The 21,959-nt window shown below is 43.8% G+C and overlaps 1 protein-coding gene across 3 annotated transcripts in view; it reads left to right on the forward strand.

The window, feature by feature from the left end:
- The window catches only part of FAM124A (family with sequence similarity 124 member A), a 48,172-nt gene extending 43,162 nt beyond the window's left edge, over nucleotides 1-5,010 (forward strand). Inside the window, exons 4-5 of one of the 3 annotated variants that reach the window (XR_014183984.1) lie at nucleotides 1,012-2,635; nucleotides 4,217-5,010. Coding sequence is in view for 2 of the 3 variants with exons in the window: in XM_082051947.1 (XP_081908073.1) it covers nucleotides 1,012-1,815 (804 nt within the window). In the remaining variant the exon portion in view is untranslated. Of the gene's footprint in view, nucleotides 1-1,011 lie in introns of all 3 variants that reach the window. The other 2 variants (XM_082051948.1, XM_082051947.1) reach the window with 2 other exon arrangements.
- The last annotated feature ends 16,949 nt before the right edge of the window (nucleotides 5,011-21,959 follow it).

The raw sequence follows: 21,959 nt of genomic DNA on the forward strand, positions 1-21,959 counted from the left end.
TTATTGTTTATTCTCAAGGGTATGATCTTGCACTCTATCCCACTGTCCCTTTTGGGACAGAAATCTAGCATTTTGTATTATGTGAGAAAATCCAGTAAGAAGATTTTAAATTAAACTTCTTAAAACCTGAACTTCTAAAAGTCAATAACTTTATGGTTGCTCAGACACTAGGGCCTCAGTTCAGTTACCCACACATCAGTGTCTAATCCCATAGGAAGCCTGGCCTCCAGCTGCTTCTTGAGAAGGACATCAGCTCCCCATTTGTCACAGCTGCTGTTCCTGTGCAAATGCTCAAGTATCTGGCAGGTAATTAATTCTGTCCTGGGGATGAGGTTCAGGTCCTGATTCAGATCATAACCATCAGGTTAGGTCTTCAGTCTAGGTGTCTACAAGCACATCCGGTGTCTAAAGCTGTCCTTAAAGTCATTACAAGCTAGAGAATAGTGCAAGTGAGTTCTGGGGTGCACTGTTCAACTAACCAGATGTGAAAGTGAAAACATGAAAGGGTTGGAAGAAGTAGTAAATTCCCACTGAGATGACAGAGTATGAGGTTGCTTGCTAAAGGTTTTTGATGTTTCAGTGGAAAAAGTAGAAACATTTATACCACAGTAAGGAAGAAACTAGAAATAATAAAGATGGTAACACACTTCTCCCATTTCTTCATTTTTGTTCTTTTGCTGTCCACTAAGGCAGTAATGTTGGATAACAAAATATGAATGAATCTGAACAAGTCAATAGTAAGCGAGAATTTCAAGCTAGTGTAATACAACCCACAAGGCCAGTCTCCTCTACCATTTATTCTTGTTGTCTTCAAGGCTCCTTATGTAAATATTTGGGATTTTGGCAGGGTGCTTTCTCTTTGTTATTGAAGGGAAACATTTGCTGCAAGCATACTGAATGAAGTCTGCTTCGTAATTATTTGCAGTGACAACTTCACAATGGAGACTTCTGGTTGTAAGACTGCCAATTCTGTATTAATGTGATCTTCTTTTCTCCCTCTCCTGGCTGCAGCAAGCACGCAGTTGGTGTAGGAAGTCTGAAAAGCAGAACAAGCAACCATATCCATCTGTGTCAACAGATTCCCACTTCACCACTCTGCCAACCTTTCTTCCTCAGAGCCACCAGTCTGTCCCTGAACAACCAAAAGAAATGGGTCAAAACAAGGTACATCACGCAAACAACCTTGGTCATTATCTTGGTTTCTCCCAGCAGGACTTGAGACACAGTGATCAAGGAGATTTCACACGCAGATCCAGCAGTGCTTCCAGCATTTTGTGGTCATTTCAACGAAGCAAGTCTTTATTCTGCTTGCCCACAGTGAACTCCTCCTCAGCCGCAGAGACCTTTCATTTCAGTGAACCATTTAACTTTTTAAGTACTGGGTCATCTGCAACCAGGTTGAAAACGTGGAAATGCAGCCCCAGGCTTAACATTGATGACTTGGAGGGTGCCCAGGAGACTGATGTAGACACGGGGATGAAGCTGTCCTTCTCAGACCTGTCTGTGGTCTCTGCATACTCTGCCCTTAATGGATTTTGCAATGACTTGGAAGCCTCTCTTCCCCCACAGAAACAAACTGTCAGTAAGGCTAAACAGGCAGCCACCAGTAGAAGGCCTGTATCAGCCGTGTGCAATACCTTTGAGTCAGTTGATGGTTCACTGCCTTCTCTTTCTGAATGGTCTTCCAGCTCATTCACGTCAGCATCTCACTCCAAGCAACCCAAACAGTCCTTGAGACCAGCTCCCTGTTCTCTGGATGATCGTGCTACTGTTGGTCCACCTTCACCAGCTAATGAAGAAGAATTTTACATCTGAGGTTTCTTTATCTTACAGCTTCCAGGGAAAACATGTTCTACTTGTGAATGACAGCAGTGGGCACACATTGAGCTTGCTCCTTACTGAGGAGAGGTGATGCAGCACAGCATGCTAAATATTTGGAGAATGCACTGGGATCCCTCAAACATGTGTGTCCCCAGACAATTTATAGTAAAGCAGTCTGAACTTGTGCCATACAGCTTTGTACTGGAGGGAACAATCAGCACAAGGGCTTGTCCATGGCAGTGCAAAGTGGATGGTTTATTTGACTGGCCCTTGGACTGGTGGTGAAGCAAATACCAGAAGAGGCAACTAATAATCCAGTTTTCTTTGGCAGAAAATGAAGAGTAATTTGTGACACCGAACTCCTTTAACTTTTCTGAGAAATTCCCTTAATTCAGGAAAGATGAGAGGAGGAAGGAGTCTTCTTTCCCTTTCACAAGTTCCAAAGGCAGCTCTGAGCACAGCAGGTCCCAGTAGCACATCTCCTGTAGAGTCAGGCAAGACATTTCCTGTGGGGACACACATGGTGCCTTCTAACTTCTGAGAATTGACAGTGCTGAGGTGGGGAGAAGCTTCACTCCTTTCCCACGGAAGAGAAAGCTCCGCTGTATTTCTTCGACAGTCCGGGATGCAAAAGTGCCAAAAGGGAAACCTTACAGAACATTTTCAAAAAGCCCATCCTTTGCAGCTGGAAGCGAGCCATCGGGGCTGTTGTCTGACCTGCTTGTGGAGACAGTGGTAATCCAAGTAAACAATGTTCGCTACTTCCAACTCAGCCAGTGAAGAGCTTACATTTTTGGAATACAAATCAAGGAAGGTAAAGCAGTGTTTTTATATATTTCTACACCACTAGTCCCAAATATATGGCAGCTCCCTATTTTTTAAGGGATTACAATTTTTCTGTTAAAAATAATTAATACAAAAACTTATTTTTTATTCTTCCAGTGTAAGCATACTTCTTTCTGGGTAAAACACACTTCTTCTCAAATACCTGTATCCAAAGGGAAAACAAGTCACATTTTACTGGCTTTTCAAGTGATAATTTTAAATATGCATTCTTGTTAACCTATTTTGCTCCAATTAATCTGGTATTAAAAAAAAAAAAAGTAAGTAGAAAGCTGTTAATATGACAGCTAAGTACCTCCACCAGGATTTAAGTTCTATATACAGATTGTATCATGCATGTTCTGAAAAGTTACATTTTTGACAGAGAAGTGGCACTGATTGCAGCTCTGGTCTATCAAGTGAGAAAATGACCGTGTTAAAAGGTGTATGTGTAATACTGTATGCAACCTACATACAGGTACAGGTGTGGAAGACCCACCATGGTGGCATTGTGGTAGATGGAATAAAAATGCCTTTATGGAGAAAAATATTTGTTATATTACCAAGGAGTTTTGCTCAGAAGAATTGCTGCTGTGGGAAAAGGAAAAAAAGAAAATAAAAAAGCACACACATGCTCTGAATAACATTTACAAAAAGTAGAACAGCTCCCCTGGCCCATTTAAGTAAATGCACAGTTTGTACAAACAATTCTGGAAGAAAACCTGGGAGAAATTGAGTACAGGTATATAGGAGAGTGGGGGGAATTACATTAAACCTGCACCCCTAATCCAGAAGAGGCCAGAGGGACAGTCAAGAGTCAGGATGCTGCTCCTCAAGTCTTCTTCCTTTTACTGTCATTTTTCTCTACACAGGGAAAGAGGCTAAAGTCCAAGTCTCGTCTTTGTGAGATGCTATCATAGCATGTACCAGAGGTAGACCTTGTCTTTCGTGCTAAACATGATGTATAAATAGAAAAATAAGAGCACAGGAGATTATCAGCCTCCTCCTGCCCTCCAAACTGTTTAGGCTTACTGCAATTTTGGGTAAACTGTTCTCTTAAGAGATGTCTGGAACCAGAAATAGCACAAATGAAGGATTTGTCATGGTGTGCGTGTGTTTACCTGCTCTACACTCCTTGAGAGTCCATGCAGTCTTTGTGCTGACGTTTGTGGCCTTTAGATCAAACCCCCTCCGAACACAGCGGACCCGATTTAGCCAGAGTTGTGCTCCATGTTGTTGTTTGTACCCTGTCAAAATACTTGTAAAGCACTGTGAGGTCAGACCAGCAGTTTTTCCATCAGCTTGCAATTCACCATGTGGGCAGCAATGCTTGGGACGGTCAGGCCCCACAGGTTTAAACTTATGGTTCATTATTTTCTGTCATATTCATTTTAGTACAAAACTAAACGATGAAATAGCATTGTATATTTATGGGACAGGCATTTCATCAATACCACCCACTTTCAGATATGACAACTACCAGGATAAATTTGGTTCAAATCTGTTAAAAAAATTAGCATTCATTATTTGCAACAGAAAAAAACTTTTAAAAATCTTTTTCTCAATATTTTAGTAATACAGATAACATTTGATGTGAACATGGAATCAAAAACTGATTTGAGCTGATGGGCCTGTCTGATCCTGGAATGATGCCAACATCCAGACTCCTGACAAAAGCTGACTGGGGCTTTTAACAAAGAGGAGTCTTTGAAACATCATTCTGCCTAGGATGTGCCTCTGCAAGGAGTTCAGCACATCCAGGGGTCCTATCCTGTCGCGGCAGGAACCACTGGAGGTCTGGTACTGGAGGTCTGCAGACAAGCACAGGACTGCTCAAGTGTCAATCGTGAGGCTCATGTGTGGCATTAACCAGCAGCTCCAAAAATAATCTCAGCTCCGGATTTTACCACGTTAATCCTAATGGGAAGAAAGCCAAATGAGCTTCCACAGACTCTGAATTTATGCTGTCTCCAAGTATTTCTGTTCTGTTTACTGATACTTAACTAGAAGTGAAAGTTTTCCTTGTTTACATTCATGGTGCTTGTAACCAAATTTTGGAATAACTGAGTATCCTACTGTCAGGAAAAACAGAGATGATAGTGTACATAAAACATTTTGTCTATAATAAAGAAAGCCAGATTTTGAAGAGTGTTTCACTGAAGGTAAGCTTCATTAATTCTCTTCACATTATTTAAGCAGGGGTTGATTTCTTCAGAGACTTTAACATGTACAAGTTTCATGATATTTCTTATGTATCATATTGTTTTGGTTAAATTATGAACAATGTCATTTGAGAACTTGAAGTTTTCCCTGAAATTTCTCTCCTTCCCACCCCAGAATGCATTGCTCCTTTGAAATAAAATAGAGATGAAAAGTCAGTTGTGCTTAACCTTCTGTGTGTTCATTTATGACGTACTGAAGACTCACTGACTATTTTAACAAGGCTTCAAAATGAATGCAGTGACGCAAGCTCTCCAGCTCTTGGCAGTGCATGTCAGTGGGCTAATTACAAAATAAACACAGCAAAAATATTGTTATGTTGTACTCAGCATTGCCTCTGCAGACCAGATCTTTTGTTTCTCACTGTGTTATTGTAAATCATTTGGTCCAGTAAAACTGCATGATAAAATAGGAGCTGTGACATATATTGGTAATCTTGCATGCTTAAATCCCATCTTGATTTGTTTCATGTACACTGGTCTTCATAGCAGTCCTTCCCTCTTATTTTTATCAGTGTGTGGTGTTATCTATTACACATTTCTTTATTCCCTTCTTGGGATGTTTCTGCACATCAACTTTAGATTGTATATACAAAGCTATGTAGGCTTGGCTTTGTTTAGTTTTTACAGTTTGACATTTTGGGTTTTATATATATTTATATGGCAATTATAGGGTCGTAGAAACATCAGGAGTTGGAAAAGGCCTCCAGAGGTTCTCTAGTCCCAAGTGTCTGCTGAAAGCAGGCACAAAGCTGCTCAAACCTCAAAGCTTTGAAGTTAAATCAGGTTGTTCAGGACCTTGTCCAGTCAGGTTTGAAAATATCCAAAGGTGGCAATTTCACAATGTCTCTGGGCAATATGTGCCAGTGGCTAACCACTGGCATGGTGAAGAATTACTTCCAAATCTGCAGTCAGAATTTCCCATGTTCGCACTCGTGATCTTTCTGTCTTGTTGTTTCACTGTGTACCTCTGAGAAACTCTGGCTCTGTCTTCTCTATAATCTCCCTTTAGGTCCTGGAAGACTGCAGTTGCTCCCACAGCATCATATGCTCTAGCTTTCTGACCATCTGAACTCTCTCTATTTTGTCAATATCTCTCTTGTACTGAGGAGCCCAAACCTGTACACAGCCCTCTGGATGTGATTTGAGGAGTGCTCAGTAGGCAGAAAGAATAATTTCCGTCAACCTGATGACAACTCCCTTGCTTATACCACCCAGTATGCTGCTGGCCTTGTCACTGCAAGGATGCACAGCTTAATCATGCTCAACTTACTGTTCAGTGGGACCCCAAGATCCTTTTCTGCAAAGCTGCTCCCTGGCCAGTAGGTGCTTAGCTTCTGCTGTCATACCAGGTTAGTCCATGCCAGGTGCAGGACTTGCAATTGTCTTTACTGAACCTTGTGAGGTTCTTGTCAGCACCTTCCTCCAGCTAGTGAAGGTGTCTGTGAATGGTAACCCTTGTCTTCTCTGTATCAATCACTCCCCTGAGTTGGGGGTCATCTGCAAACTTGCTGAGGGTGTATTTCATCCCCTTATGCTAGACATAGATGAAAACATTGAACAGCAGTGGACCTAGTGTTGACCTTAGAAGAATGCCACTTGCAACTGGCTACCAGTTAGACTTTATGCTGTTGTCCAGTACCCTTTGAGCCTGACAATCCAGTCAGTTATTCACCTGTGTTGTAGTCCACCCATCTAGTCCATGTTTCCTTGATTTGGATACAAGGATACTGTGGGAGACTATATTGAAAGCCTCACTAAAGGCAAGGAAAATGACATTCATTGTTCTTTCACCATCCACCAAGGAAATCATGTCACCAAAGGTGGCAATCAGGTTAGTCAGGCATGGTTTACTGTTGGTAAATAAATGCCGGCTGTTGCAAATCACCTTCTTGTCCATCCTAAGCATGGAAATGTCTTTGAGGATTTCTTGATAATCTTCAAGTGGTCTGAGGTTAGACTGATCTACCTGTAGTTCCACAGATCATCCTCTTGCCTTTCTTGGAGTGGGTTATGACATTTTGTTTCTTCTAGCCCTCTGGATCTTCACCTATCACCACAACCTTTCAAAACTGATAGCAGTTTCACAATGACATTGGCAAGTTCCTTTAGCACTGTCAGATGTTGCCTTTCCAACCCCATGGACATGTGCATGTCCAGCTTATTGCATTCCTGACTCAGTCCTCTAGTATGATTAGTAATTTTCTCCTCCAAACTTTACTACTAGGTACAGACACATGGCAGGCATGACAGCAGACCTTGAGGTTGAACATCTTGGGGTTGAAGACAGAGTTTTTTCCAATTGGCAAGTTCTTCCAGTTACAGAAGACAGGAATTGTTCTAGTCTGTTTTGAACCAGTTTCCAGTTGTTCAGAGAAGGCTTTGTCTGTCTTCTCTTCTTGATCAAGTTAGTTGTAGGAGATACCTACAACAGTATGCCTTTTGTTGGCTTGACCTGACCCATGAGCTCTTGACTGTCTTATCCTCTGTTCCCTTGCAAATGTGCATGCATTCATGCTACCCAGTTGCCTAGAAGACAAACCCCACCACCAACCTTTCCTAAAGAACCTGTATCTAGATATGGCAGCTCTAGTTATACAACCCTCTAATTGTCTGGTTTTACATCCTGAGAGTGCTAAGGTCCTTCGGGAGTGATTTCTAGGTTCAGCAGCCTGAGTGTTGGCATTGGCATTCCCATCTGTCCAGCACAATGGAGCTACCCTGTTCTTGGTAAGACAGTCCCATCTCACAAAGGCCTTTGGAAGCAGAGTAAAACTGTGGATGTGTTAAGTATTGAGGAATCAGAATATTGGAACATGTTGGTATTGTCAGTGGGTGGTATTAGCGAGGAGATGAGCATTTTGGGCCTGCAGTTTCGTGCCTGGGTAGCAAAGCACTGCAGTGGTCTAGCTTGAACATCTAAGCTGCCTTCATAAGAACGTACCCAAATTGTGTGGCTCAGGAAGACTTAGGGTGCTACAGACAGCAAATTTGCAAATGTTTTCCTTTCTTGAATTTGCCCTTTATCATCTGCAGTATCCTGTGGCTACATGTGGAATGGCAATATGTTGTACAGGAAGAGTTATCTGCCAAATCAGCCACCTGCTAACTCCGTTTGGTACCCCCTGGGTTTGTTCTAGGGAGAGACAGTCAAGAACCATTTCTCATTCATAATTTTTCAGACCAGTCATGGTCTGAGAAGTCCTAATCTGGTTAACTATTCTTCATAGGAAAATTATGCCAAGCTTTTGTTCATTCTTAATAACATTTTGCGTTTTTTTTCTATTCTGCTATGTGCTTTTTGAGCTAGGGTGTCCATAACTACACATAGTTTTGGAGATGTAGATGCAGATGCACTGTGGATTTACAGAATGGCTTGAAGATGTTTTCCATTTTATTCTCTGTTCCTTTCCTGGTAATGTGACTACTGTTTGACCGTGGCTGAGCACTAAGTTATCCTTTTCATAGATCTTTATATAGCCCCAAGGTCCAATTCCCAAGCACTAAAAGTCAGTTCAGAGCCTCCTATTATATATGCAAAATCAGGTTTATTTTTTGGATGTAATTAATTTTAGAATTATCTACATTGAATTTCATCTGCCTTTTTATTGCTCAGTTGCTGGGTATTGTGAGACTCTTCAACAACTTCCCCAGTGGTCCATCATCTTTAATATGTTGGATGCTTAATAACCTCAGCAAATTCTTATCTCAAGAAACCACCCTTTTTTCCAGGTTTAAGTCATGCTGAACAATATAAGCTTGAGTACAAATCCCTGCACGACTCCACTGCCAACCTCCTTCCACTGTCAGAACTGGCTATTTATTTTTACCTTCTGTTTCCTGCCTTTTAATCAGTCCTTTATTCACATAACCTTACCTCCTAAACCACCACAGCATGGTTTCTTTAAGAGGCTTTGATTAAGGACTTTAGAAAACCATTCTTAGCTGTACACCTATTTGTTGATGCCTTCTGAAGCCTCCACAGATTTATGAGGTATGATTTCCCTTTATAAAACCATGTTGATCCTTCCCCAAACTAACTAAAAATTATTTCTGTTCAAATAATGAATTGTCTCTGATCTGAGTGTCATTTGAGTACCGAGCAATCCTCCCTGTGGCATCCTTCTCCAGCTTTCAGGGTTCAGCATAGCGTAAATTGCTAAATTTACACAGAATCCAGACTTCCTGAGCCAAAAACTGTGTTCAGATCGCTGTGTGACCAACTGCTACCTTGTGCTACCAATGGGTTTATCCTCCAAGAATTTGTCAAATTTCCTGTTGAATCTTTTTTAATTAATCAGGTTTCCACAGCAGTTTGTGACAATGAATGACGCTGAATTCATGCCCTGCATGAGAAGATAGTCACATTTTTTTGCAGCCTTCACCCAGATAATTTAATTGACTGCTTCCTCTTCCAGAAGTCAATGCAGAGTGCGCAGCAATGTTACTTCAGTACCTGGGAAGGATGGTACCACCCTGAGCCCAGGTACAAATGGCTTGTGAGATAACTGGGAGGAAATGTATTGCATGTGTGCAGGTGGGGGAGGAATTCCACTGCTCCATGTAGAAAGCCCTGCAAGGCATTGTAAATCCTGCAATGGGAAATGTCTACAGTGGTAAATGGAAGAGGGACAGGATACTGGATCACGTGGCTGCTTGTTGGCTCTGTTTTGAACCTGCTCAAGCAGCTTTCTCCAAGCTTTCTCTTGGTGCCTTTCACTCCAAGGACTGTTCCCACTATGGAAGAGGCTACATCAAGCCTGGGTCCCTCTGTCTCCAACACTGTCCTACCAGGCTTTGCACCTTCCTGTCCTCCCACATGCCTTTGGGCATCCCACAGGGCATGAAACACAGCCCCTTAGGGTCATGCTGTAAAAACACCTCTTAGCTGGGCTGCAACTTTATTTTGGATGACAGCTTCCCCTGCAAAATGGGATAATTGTGTCCTAGAGCCATAAGGATCCCTCAGCAGTCCAGGAGGGAAGCCAGGGCAGCTATTCTGTGGGATGACTGTGACCAATGGATGAGGTGGCTCTGAAGGGCATGGACACAAGTCAAACAGTACTGAGCTGGCCTTGGAGCTGGAGATCAGCATTCAGCCTGCTTTTATTTAGCACTTTACAGATAGACAGTGTTGCTTCAATTTGGCCACAGAAAAGGCATCTGGAATCTTGGAGAGCTTCACAACTGAACAGGTGCACCCTGTCTCTGCCTTGACTCAGCCTTTTGCATTAAGTACGGTTTACTTTAGAATCAGTTGTCCTTTTTAATCCCTTTTCTCCTTAATGCGTGAGGCATAAAATGCAAAATAGCGTGGTAGGTGGAAGCCATTAATCTGACCTGCCCATAGTAAATGAAAACTGCTGACCATCAGTACATAATGACATGGCAATGGAAATGGATTTAGCCAAAGCTGATCAGTCAGTAGGAGAAATGTCCTGTTCACATCTCCGTGACTGCACAAGACCTGTATTTTTTGATGGGATCACGGCAATGCAGCATGCTATTTATTTTGTGTACCTTGCTGGGAAGCCACCAGCCTGCAAAAGTTGCTAGTGCCATCTCGTGGTTTTCATGCACACGAATTCTAGCACAAGGACCTGCCAGCCCAGGCAGGTGACACCCCGGGGCACTCAGCGGGGGACCCTACGAGCCCTGTCACGGTGCCCTCCATGCGTTGCAGCAGTGCCTGGCCAGCTTGAGACATGTCCCTGTCCCCAAGGTCTGCCAGGTGCCTTGCAGCAAGCATCCCCAAAGAGTATGGGGTAACTGCAGTGACGTTCACTTCACAGCATGGTAGAAAGCAAGCCCTGCTCCAGCCTCTCCTCCAATGTGACCAGCCAGCCCTCACACCCTCTGTGCCTTGCAGTTCACCATTAGCTGCTGACAGTGCCTGTGCTGGTCTTCCACCTCCCTGCTGTGCTTTATCGCCCTCCCTTTTGTCACAAAGCTGGGCAGCAGAATAACTCAACGGCTTGATGACCCAAACAGTTCTGCCGTGCCCTTTTGCCGCACCAGAGCCACAGGCAAGAAAGCCACTACAGCCCACAGGGCGACCGCTCGGGGCTATGCTTAGGATGGAGCAGAGCATTTGCTGCAAACAAGCCCTCAAGCACAACGCAGTAAGCTGCCTGCCTGTCACAAATTCCCCTGTTTACTTTGATGGAAATTTTAGCCCTCCTGGTATGGAGATAATCTGCTAAGTATGACCTAACTCCTGCCAAAACAATGCTTCTTGTTAGGTTAGCAGTGCCACCACAGTGTTCCTGCTCCTTAGGTGTAATGCACTTGGTGACAGGACCTCCCGAAACTGATACAGCTTAAGAATGCAGTATTTAATACCAATTTTATAATCCCTCTTGTTTCAGTCAATTAACTGCTATATTTTTGTAGCTCACGTGTGCTATTGCATGGACAGATTTTTTCTGGGCAGGATTGTGATTAGGACCAAGTGAGTTTTTTTACGTGGTTTGTCATGGTATGGCTATGACTCCCACTTTTTCCTGCTCTGGGTTGGGGTTTTTTTGATCACAAGAAAGCAAAGCTTGAATTAATTACTTGGTGACTTTCATGCATTTTGACTAGTTGCCAGCATTCCCTTGTTATGCCATGTAAATCCATAGAAATGCAACCTCTGCCCTTAAGTTTCTCTCTGAGCACTTTGCTGCACTGCTTTCTTTGAAGAGCTGTTTGCTCTGTGGTTTTCCCACAGGAGAGGTGAGGATGCTCATTCCCACCCTGCTATGTTTGTAAAGATTGGGCAGAAATTTGGAAGAAAGGAGATTTGGGGCTGCCTGTGGCAGCAATAGGCACAGCTGCTGCTGGGGCTGGGGCTGCTGCCTGTCTGGGTGGGAGATGGGGAGTAAAGAGCTGGAGATGAGGTTCAGGAGAGTGCTGGGACAAGACAAAGGGTGGGAGGAAGAAGGGAGCCAGCTGTGACTTCCCTCTCTTTTTCTAGACCCTAATGGTGCACGTGCTCCAGGCACGAGTCTATGCAAGACCTTGCTCTTCAAGGCATGGGGGTGAGATATGGGGATGGTGGAGGAGAGCCGTCAGCCCCAGGGACTAAGGATGCTGAAGCTGTCAGGTTGCCAACAGGGTCCAAGTGCACGGAGTGTTTTCCAGGTTTCCAGGACAACCTTTGCTCGGAGCTCACGGGCTGGTTTGCATTTCAACCCCTTCCTTCACAAAGGCATTCCCTTGGGTTTTTGCTGCCTGTCCCCACAGACCCTCCTTTTCCCTGTCTTTCTTTTCTTTCCCTTTATCTTCCCTTTTCTTTGTCTTCCCATCCAGCTCAGTCCTCTCCTTCACAAAACCCCAGGCCCACAAAAATCACACTCAGTACAGCACTAACCCCTCCTTAACCAACACGACCCTAGAGGTGCTCCCAATCTTCCCATCCCCCGGTTCCCTCACACATCCCCTGTCTCATCTCTTCAGATAGGACCCAAGTTTGGGGCTGTGCCTGCAGCTCCATGTCAAGAACCGAGCAGCACAGGCCCCAGGCTCCTGTTGTCCTGTCCACTCCTCTCCTTAGCATCTGCTTATTGAATCAATGCAATTTGGTACTTACCTTCTCTCTAGCATGCTGCAACGTACGAAGCTCTGCCTTCAGCATCAGAGGGAATCATTCAGTGACACCTCTGAGGATGCAGCTGCAGGTATGCCCTGCTCTTCTCTGCGTATGGAGGCTTGTTGTCTGTTGGACGTACCAGGTCACCAGAATGTGTCTTTTCTGATGCTGCAGTTTTTGGTAGATTTTCCAAAGAAAACCTGGCTGCTCTCTGGAGTGACAGCTAGCTTGCAGCCTGACGCAAAAGGACAGCAAGATGGAACAGATTTTTGCCCCAGGCCTTCTCTGCTGATGTGTTAAGTTTGGCAGCATCATTTGGAAGAGAAGTGAATTAATCTTACTGGAGTTGTGTATGAAAGAGACGGTGGAAAAAAAACGAAAGAAAAAAAAGGATGTGTGAACCCATGTTGATTATTTTGAAGCCATAAACAAGTGGCATCAGAAAAGAATTTGACAACCATATGGACTTTCAGAAGTGTGAAGTCTTCTGAAAATGATAGGCAATCATATAAAGAGTGGCATGGAAAAAAAAAAGGAAGACTTGAGATATGGATGGATGAGAAGTATAGACAGAGGACTGCAATCTGTGATACAGGAGTTAAGATTCTGAGTACATGACAAGAATGCTATATAGAAAAATGTATATAAATTAAATCAAGTTACAGAAAATAATTCTCCCAAAGGTGATAGGAATGACAGACAGTCCTGTTCCTTATTGCTGGTTCTTAGAACTTGACTCTTTGGGCAACTGCAGTGTCAGGGACTGAGGAACAACTTTTCCATGAAAATAATCATTGTTTTCCTGGGAAGCTTCACTGAAAATGCCACATGCAATCTGGATTTTACACAGAGCAAAATCTACAGGTACAAGTGCACAGGTCCTGCTGAAGGGCATCAACTGCTTCCCCTGAGTTCAGTAACTAACATGACAGTGCTAGGTTTGTCCTCTGATGTTCACTAAGGGGACACTTCTTATGCCAGAGCTTGGGAGCTGCTGGCATCGCTCCTGAGAGGTATGTAGGATGATAAGAAAGCAGATTTGCAAATTTTGTAACTTCGCTGTAGCACATCTCCATACATGCTATATGTGCACATCACAGGGACGTCTCCATGGGCCACAGGGCCTGACAGATACACATGCATGATATGAATTTACTCACACACCAGGAAAGGAAATAAGTGCTGCTCTGCCATCTTGGGGAAACAGGGACTATTGGCAGGGGGAACTCATCAGATCTGGACAAAGGCCATCACGCTGCATGAGGTCTTACCTGCAATGAGGAGAGAAACCTGGGAAGTTTGGATTCTGTCTGCGGGACTAAGTTTAAATGCTGACACTCTGAGCCTCTTTAGACCCTGAGTGTTTGATGCCTTTCCCCTTCAAGTTATCACAGTGCACAATACTGTGAGACACAAACTGCAGCAAAATTCTGTTTGGGTTTGATTTATAAATGGCTCTTATTTGCCTCTGATTTCAGCTTCTCCTTTGGCAGCTGTCCAGGTCCAGGAATTGGTCTCTAATGCTCATCACACCATGATGGAATGGGAAAAGAAGATGAAAGGTGAAAAACTGGAAGTGGAAAACAAACCAGATGTGCCATCCTAAAGAATGGGGAAAAAAAAGTAGGCTGGATGCTCAGAGGAGAAAAGATCTATCATGAGAAAACAGAGACCAGGGCAAAAGCTGGCTTTAATCTATTGATAGAGAAGTGTGATCGAAAGAAATTACTGAGGTACATGAAATGCATCTATTGGCATAGTTTGGACATTGGATCTGATGCATCAGCGAAACTTTAGGTGTGAAGTTACTGTAGTTTGGGAAGAGGAAGATGAAGTCACCTGAGCATCCTGTAAGGCACATTACTGCAGCTCACCAAAGCACTGGGGTCTTGACCCCAAAAAATGCAAAGATGGCCGATATAGGGGAGCCCAGAATCAACTGAAAGATCCTAGCTGTCTCTCAAAGGAGCACTTGTGGGATTCAGGAAGCCCTGTAAAATGCATGGTTTTTTAGCTCAGCGAAGGTCTGTGAAAGTTAGTAATGATCATCTCTTCCTCCTTCAAACTGACAATTGCTTCTTACCTGCAAGACAGTGGCTCCTCCTCCATCAATAACAAATATTCCCTGAGGCACAGAGAAAGCAAAAGTCCCCTGTAAGATGTGGTGTATAACCAGGCTCTTGTATGACAGCTCCATGATGCAGATCTCTAAGAAGCAGTTAATAGTTTCTTATGTGCTTGGTTCATTACTGCAACGACAGCAGTTTGAAAAGGGCTGATGTGCCCAGCAGCTTCTCTTATCTACATCCATCAACAGAGATCTTGCCTCCCTACAGACTTCGCTGGTCTTATACAAAATGGAAAGTTTCATCAGGAGAACTTCAGAGCAGCTTGTCTCAGCTGCCTGGGGAAGGTGGTGGGAGGCAGGCAAGGAGGAGCTCCTGGGAGATCCAGGCTTTACAACTGCACAGCAGATCAGACAGGGGAGGATGTGTATGTGTCCCACTCATAGCCCAACTGTGGCGGCCCTTCACTGAGGCATCACATGAAACCTCCCCCGGCAGCAGATAAAGGGAGGTGCATGTGGTTCCTGTTGAGGAGACCACATGGATCACACCAAGCACTGAGAGAGCAGCTGGGACATGGGAGGATGGATAAGTTGTTCTACAGTGAGCACCAGTAATTACATTTCTGCGGGAATATCTTCACTTTTTTTGGCCTTTGAGCCGTTTCCTCTCTTACCTGTAATGTCCAAAGGCGTTTTCTGCTTTTCTCTGGTGTTTGTGGGTCAGCAGGGTACATGCTACAGTATTGCCTCCTTCTGTCCTGCTTTGCACCCTGAATGAAGAAAGCACAAAAACTGGGACATATACAATCCTACTGTCTGATATTTTGGGTCGCTTCTTCCTTGCTTCAATATGCCCATTAGACCACAATGTCTTTAAGAACACAGTACACATATAGAAATCTTCACATGTATCTTCTGTATGTGCCTCCTAAATACACCCTTTCTCTCTTTCCCTTTGCTTTTCATTAGCCCATTGCAACACCCAACAATCTTTTGTTCCTTGATAGCATTAGCACCCTCACCAGTAAATTTAATTTCCCATGGTCTTCTTCCACCACAGAAGGTGGTACTTGAAGGTAGTCCTAGGAGGGACCAGCAAGAAAGTGACATTGATGAGAATGTGATTAAATGTATAGAGAAACATAAATCTCTTCTGCTATTTAAAAATTAAACTCCTGCAACTAGTTTAAGATGCCATGATCTGTATTTTCAGACTGTGGAGTGACAGGCTAAAGAAAAGCATATCAAGACCCTCCTTATTTCTTTCTTTAATGAGGTACAGGGTTTAGCTGGTTTAGCTTAGATGATTGACTGAGAAGTATTTGGAATTTTTGAGGGTCATAAAGATCAAGGCAAATGGATCAATCAAAAAATAATTATTTTTGACACTGTGACAACTCCTGGCTGTTTTTTTTCCCCCAAACATACTATGAATACTTTTTCTCTTCTTGAAGTGCTGAAGTAAAAGGATTGTCTTATTTTCCAAGGAACTGTAATATTAGATGTCCCCATACTTGACACAAGCACTTATGGACAGATGTAGCTTTTCTATCTCTAAAAGAAAGAAAACATTGAAAACCAGCAGTTCCTTAATTTCATGATTCATTCATTCATCAGCTGGTCCTTTGACACTTTTTCTTAATTAATAGAGTTGTTAGGAAACAAAGCAGCAAGACAGACACATTAAGCAAGGAAAAAAAATCCATTGAGAAATAAATGCTTTATATTTAATTACAACAGTCATACAGTGAGCATATGTGCTATGCCACATCTCAGGCAGAATCAGCGTATCATTGTGTCCTTGAAGTGACCTTCAGAAAGAGCAATTAACTTTTTAACACTTTATTTTCTATTACTCCTAAATTTTTTGATGCAACAAGATAGCTTAACAGTTTAATTTTGTCTTCTTCTGGAACACAGATTTGCCATGTGTATATTTTCAAACATACAACCTCAGGGGCTGGGAATATAGCAGTGCTGAGGGTCTAGCTGGAAATGCTGCTCAGGACAAATGTGCACAGAGAACAATTGCAGATGAAACACCAGCAGCCACCACATCCTGTAGCTAATGGCACAGGCCTTCTGCGTGGCTTCATACAAGACCCTCAACCACATTGTGCCTCGGTCTCCCCAGAGTAAAACTGAGGGTAACAACATAGTGTTACTGAACCTAGGTCTAATGCAGAGCTGCTTACTACCGACAAACCTGAAAAAAAAAGAAAATTGTTAGATGCATATTCCAGCAGACTTTAGTTTAAAGGAGGAGAAGGCAGTGCATGTTTTCTGTAAGAGCTGAGACCACATTCAAGCCCTGAAGTTCAGCTTGGAGCTCTTCTCCTGCCAGCCTCCAGCTGTGTCAGAAAGAGCTCATGGCTGGGTATGAAGCTGGCTGCATGCTGGCAGGAAGGAGGGCAGCTTCCAAAAATCACTGCTACTCTGGATATTATTTTCACTCTCTTAATCTCCAAGAACTGCTGTGGCTCAGCGATGACGCTTTGGAGTTAAGGGGAGGAAAAAAAAAAAAAAAAAAGAAAAAAAAAAGAAAAAGAAGGGTGTAGCAAGCAAAGAAACTTCATGCTGGAAACCAGCACTGGTTCATGCAAGTACTTGCTTACCTACTTCTAAGGCTTGAGCTGGTTTTGGGCTCTCCTGTTTGGGGTTGTCTGAACAAAGGTAAACCCCAGGCAGTAAAACACACTGTGCTCAGAGGACTGGAGGTGCCCCAGTCACCACGGTATCTGAAAAACTGCCACCTGGCTCCTTGGTGAATTTACCTAACTTTGGCCACTTCAGGATCAGCAAGTTACTTTTCAGGATCCCATTGCTGGCAGATTCCTCTCTTTTGACCTTTGTTCTGCTACTTTCTCCATTCTTCCACCTGCAGGAACATCTGTGGCAATATAGAAAAAAAAAAATCCAATTTTAGAGCTGTTTCTCTGAGCTGTAAGGGTGACCCTATCAACCTGCCTTCATCCTGATGTAGAAGTCTTGAGTGACGATCCCAAATGAGGCAGCAGTCCAGCTGGGTTGAGGTGTGTGAGGAGCCGGCAGGCAGCAGGGCAACAGGGCTCTGTTGTGTCCAGGATCCACCCTTCCAAGAAAAGTTTCATTTTAACATATAGGGTCCCTATTCAAGTGCTGATCTGGCCATTGCCACTGTCACAAAGATCAAGGGCCAGAGCTGCTAACATCCAGCATTAACACTGGGTAGGGGTTATTTTGACTCTGTAACAAGCTTTTCTTGCCACCTCATGTATCCAGTTTTCTGTTGGCTTAGCAGATCGTGGACCAAGCTTGGTAGAGCCAAGCACCATCATCTCCTGACACCAGTGGGCAGGAGGGTGCAACCGCAAATTTCCACTTGATCCTGTGGAAATGGAATCCATGACTCATCCCCAGCTCTAACACTGCATTGCACCTTTATCCTTGCATGCTCTTTCATACCTAGGAGGAGAGAAATGCAGCTGCCATGGGTGAGACCGTGATGTCAGAGCCCAAGTGAGCTGCCCAAGTCCCCAGGTTGTGATGGAGGTGGGAGGGAAAGGGCTGGGGAACAACCAGCAGGCAGTGCTGGGCCATCACAGAGGAGGGGACATTGGTGACACAGGACCAGCCGCTGCGAGGGGTATCAGGTGGATGATTTCCTGAGCTCTTCCATGAAGAGTAAAGATATCTGCTTTGCCTCCTAGTGAAAAAAGCCCCTGGCTTATTAGCAGCTATCTGTCTCTGAAGCACAGTGGAGACAAACAGGAGCCTTCCAGGAGACCGATAGTAGCCTCAGATACTCCACTGGGAGAGAAAGGACTCTCTAGCCTCAGCTGCTGTGTCTCCTTGTTCAGGAACTGAATGCCTGCTCCAGGTTTGAGTTGGTAGAGACCAGTCCAGGCCTGTGAAGCATATGTGCTAGGGCAGTTGCCTTGCTGGTAAAATGAAAAAAAAAACTGCTATAAATGCATTATTTTTTTTCAGAAAACTGTCAGCAGGAAAACAATAGTGTATAACTGGGGAGAACATGCTCATGAAGAGTGTGATGATCCATTTCTCAGCCACATCAACCAAGTCACATTAAATTGGACACCAGCAGGAGGTGCAACCCCTCCACCCTGCTGTAAATCAACCCCTTAATGCTCTCTCCTGCACTGACTGATTAAATTCAATTGCCAGAGGCATATTTCCTCTTGAAAGAGGATCCCAATGCCATTGTGAATGTATTTATTGATCCACCTTTGGATCTCCTGCTTTCCCCCTGCCCTTATCCTTACGGCTGTAAACTAACCTTGATTTTTCTGCAGCAGGATTCTTTGTCCCATTGCACGGCTGTCTGTCCCTTCAGGTCTGCTCAGCTATCACAGTGGTCACAAGGACAGGCTGAACCCTTCTCCTGGACCACTGGGTAGAAATACTGGACATCACAGTTCCTCTGTGGAGACAGTAAGACAAAGGTTTTGCCTTGCCTGGTGCAGAACACCATGGCCTACCATTGATCTCACATCAGGAGGGAGAGCAGGAGTCTGGTCTCAGGGAGGCTGTTCAGGGCTTTGGGGTTGCACTGAGACACCTGGACTGTGGCAGCCTGAGAGCTTTGCTGTTATCTCTGTGCTTCACACAGGTCTCCTTTGTGCCTTGAGCAGACATACCTCCCAGATGCTCTTGCTGCCTGCGGTGCCACAGCAGTGCAAGGCTCTCATAGCCTCCTCTCCCCACCACCAGCGAAGACTTTTCTCGTACCCACCTTGCTCACTTTGCAGCATGTTGTTTGATTTATGGGCTACCATGAGGCTGGGGAAGACCTTCAGCATTCTGTGTCACATGAGGAGGGCAGAGCTTGGCTGCTTGGTAAGGGAAGATGAGAGCCGTGGTGGGCAGCGTGAAAGTAAAGATACATGCTCTCTTGCCCCTTCCTGAGGCTCCATCAGACATGGTGTTTGTATACAGGAAAGAAAAAGAGAGAGGACTTGTGTCTACAGAGTTGTGCTCCTTTACTGCTGAAAAAGAAGAAGAAACTGTTATTTTATTTGGATTTCCATGCTTTTCACTTTCTACCCTGTTGCAGAGTAGCACTGACAAAACAAACAAACAAACAAAACCAAAAAAACCCACCAACAAACAAAAAATATAAAGATATTAGGAAAAGGCCTTCCAGTTAGTGCTTTCCACTTTCCTTACAACTCCAGCTTCGTACAGTGGTCTCCCTGTGCTGTGTTTAAAGTCATATCTGCCTGTAAGTCACACACAACATGGAGCACTAGACCTCCCTCCGCGAAGCACATGCACCGGCAGATAATCCAGATCAGTTTACCTCTGTGTACCTGGCAGCACGCTACTGTGCAGTGACCAAATATCAGAAGAGTTTGTGGTTAATGAGGATCAGATTAATCCCTGCTGACTGCCTGTCTCTGTGTAAAAAGGGCACTAGAGGTTAGAAAGTATTAAGTACCTTAAACATCTACTTGCATAATGTAAAAACCTACTGAAGATCCAGAGTTTGGGCTTGAAAGTGTTGATGTGAAATTGCTTACTCCTAGATGCATTTAAAGGTGCATCATATCAAACCAAGAAAATCCATTTGAAAGTTTTCAAGAGGAAATGTAACAAATATTTGGCCAAGGAAAACAATAAACCAGCAGCAGAATGGAGATAAGACATCTACAAAGAAAAGGTCTTAGAGATTCCGAATGTTATTTCCAACTTCTAAGAATTTACTTCAGCATATGAAATATAATTTTTGTGGCTGCAATAAAGCTTTTTCTGGGAAAAAATTGTGCTTAGCTTTCATTTTAATAGTTCCTATTTATCATAAACATACAAGAGGTGATAATTAGATAGCTTTATATCTACACCCAGTCTATGGCACGTCCCATGAAGCCCAGAGGGCTTCACAGAAAAGGCACATTTCCTTGCTCTTACATGTTTGAATTATTCAATGCATTCCTGACACTAAAATGTAGATTTTACTTTCTTGAGATGCACAGCTATCCCTAAGCATGTAAGTTATTACTGGACATATCAAACAACAGACATCATTGTTCTTTTCTCTTAATTTTAAATGCAGTGTTATATTTAAATGAGGAAGGATCCTGGGGTTGATTTTAAAAGCTGAGCAGCTATATAAGTGGAGATAACAGTAAAAAGATTTTCAGAGCTGAGAGAAACTAATAAGGGATCTACAGATCTATGGAAAAATGGCAAGCTTGCACACATATTCACCTATGCTGGTAGACCATCGGCCCATACTTCTTTCTTATTTTTTTGTTACTGGCACATTTATATAAGTATTAGGGCCATTTATATAATAACGGGATATTAGCGCCTTTTGTGGTCATCTGTTCTTGTGACTTATTCCCCATTTACAGTCATAAGCTTCTCATTGTGACATCACCTTGGCGGTCACAGCATTACCTGTGATGTCACCACAAGCGATTATGGCCTGAAGTGGGGAGTAAGCTGCAAGAACAGATCAGCTCCTAAAGAATGAAGGTTTTGTTCTGCCCTGCTAGCAGAGGAAGAAGGAATCACCCACCTACCCTTTCTTCTCTGCCTGTCATGGTGGAGCAGGACCATTTTTCCACTTAGTGTGAGCTGGTAGTGCAAGGACCCCTGGGTGCTGCTTCCAAAACCCACCAAAGCTCTGTTGTGAGCTCTGGTGGAGCAAGACTGGCCAGGGAGATGGACCAGACCCTCCAGAGCTGGGATTCAAAACCGCACTGCTGCTCTTCGGTGTCGCTGAGCCAGTGTTGGGGTGGCACAAATACAGAAATCTACCTGGAAAGAGACAACCAGGATTTTCAGAAATGCTTGACATATAGGGACCTCTGTGAACTACAGCTGAACTTTCCTACAATGATTAATGTGTGGTGTGCTCTGGTAAAGAAGCACTGAACGTCAGGGAGGAAACTCCTCCAGTGAGGAAGATTTGGGCTGGCTGTGTAGGAGGGTTTGGTTAGCTTGGGTCAACTGTGGTGCACCAAAGTGGGTGCATGACAAAATCTGTGTAACATGTACAGATACATATAATCTTGCTTCTCTGCCCAGCTCAGGAACACATCACAAGCTGGGGTGAGAGGGCAGGACAATTGCAGTTTCACAGTGAGCATAGCAAGGCACACTCAAAAGCCGTGATGGGACATACACAGATGTGCTGTTCCTGCTGCGTGAGCCCAGCAGCACCAGAACACCATCAAATGTTGCTCACTTGGGTCCAGTTGGTTTTCTGACCTTTTCCTTAGGCCGAAGGGAGGGTATCTGTGGGATGACAGGCAGGATATAAAAGCTGTGGCTCAGAACTAAGTTTGGAATTGTAGATCCACCTGGTCAGTTTAGCCCATGGGAGAGGCAAAACCACAACTGATGAATTGGCCTATGCAGAGCTGCGCTGTGAATAACATTTTTCCACATTATTCACTCTGGAAGTTGTCATTTGGTCTCACCCCTCTTGCCTACTCAATCAAATGACTCT

This window comes from Streptopelia decaocto (assembly GCF_964273445.1).
Source record: "Streptopelia decaocto genome assembly, chromosome: 1".
Taxonomy (NCBI): domain Eukaryota; kingdom Metazoa; phylum Chordata; class Aves; order Columbiformes; family Columbidae; genus Streptopelia; species Streptopelia decaocto.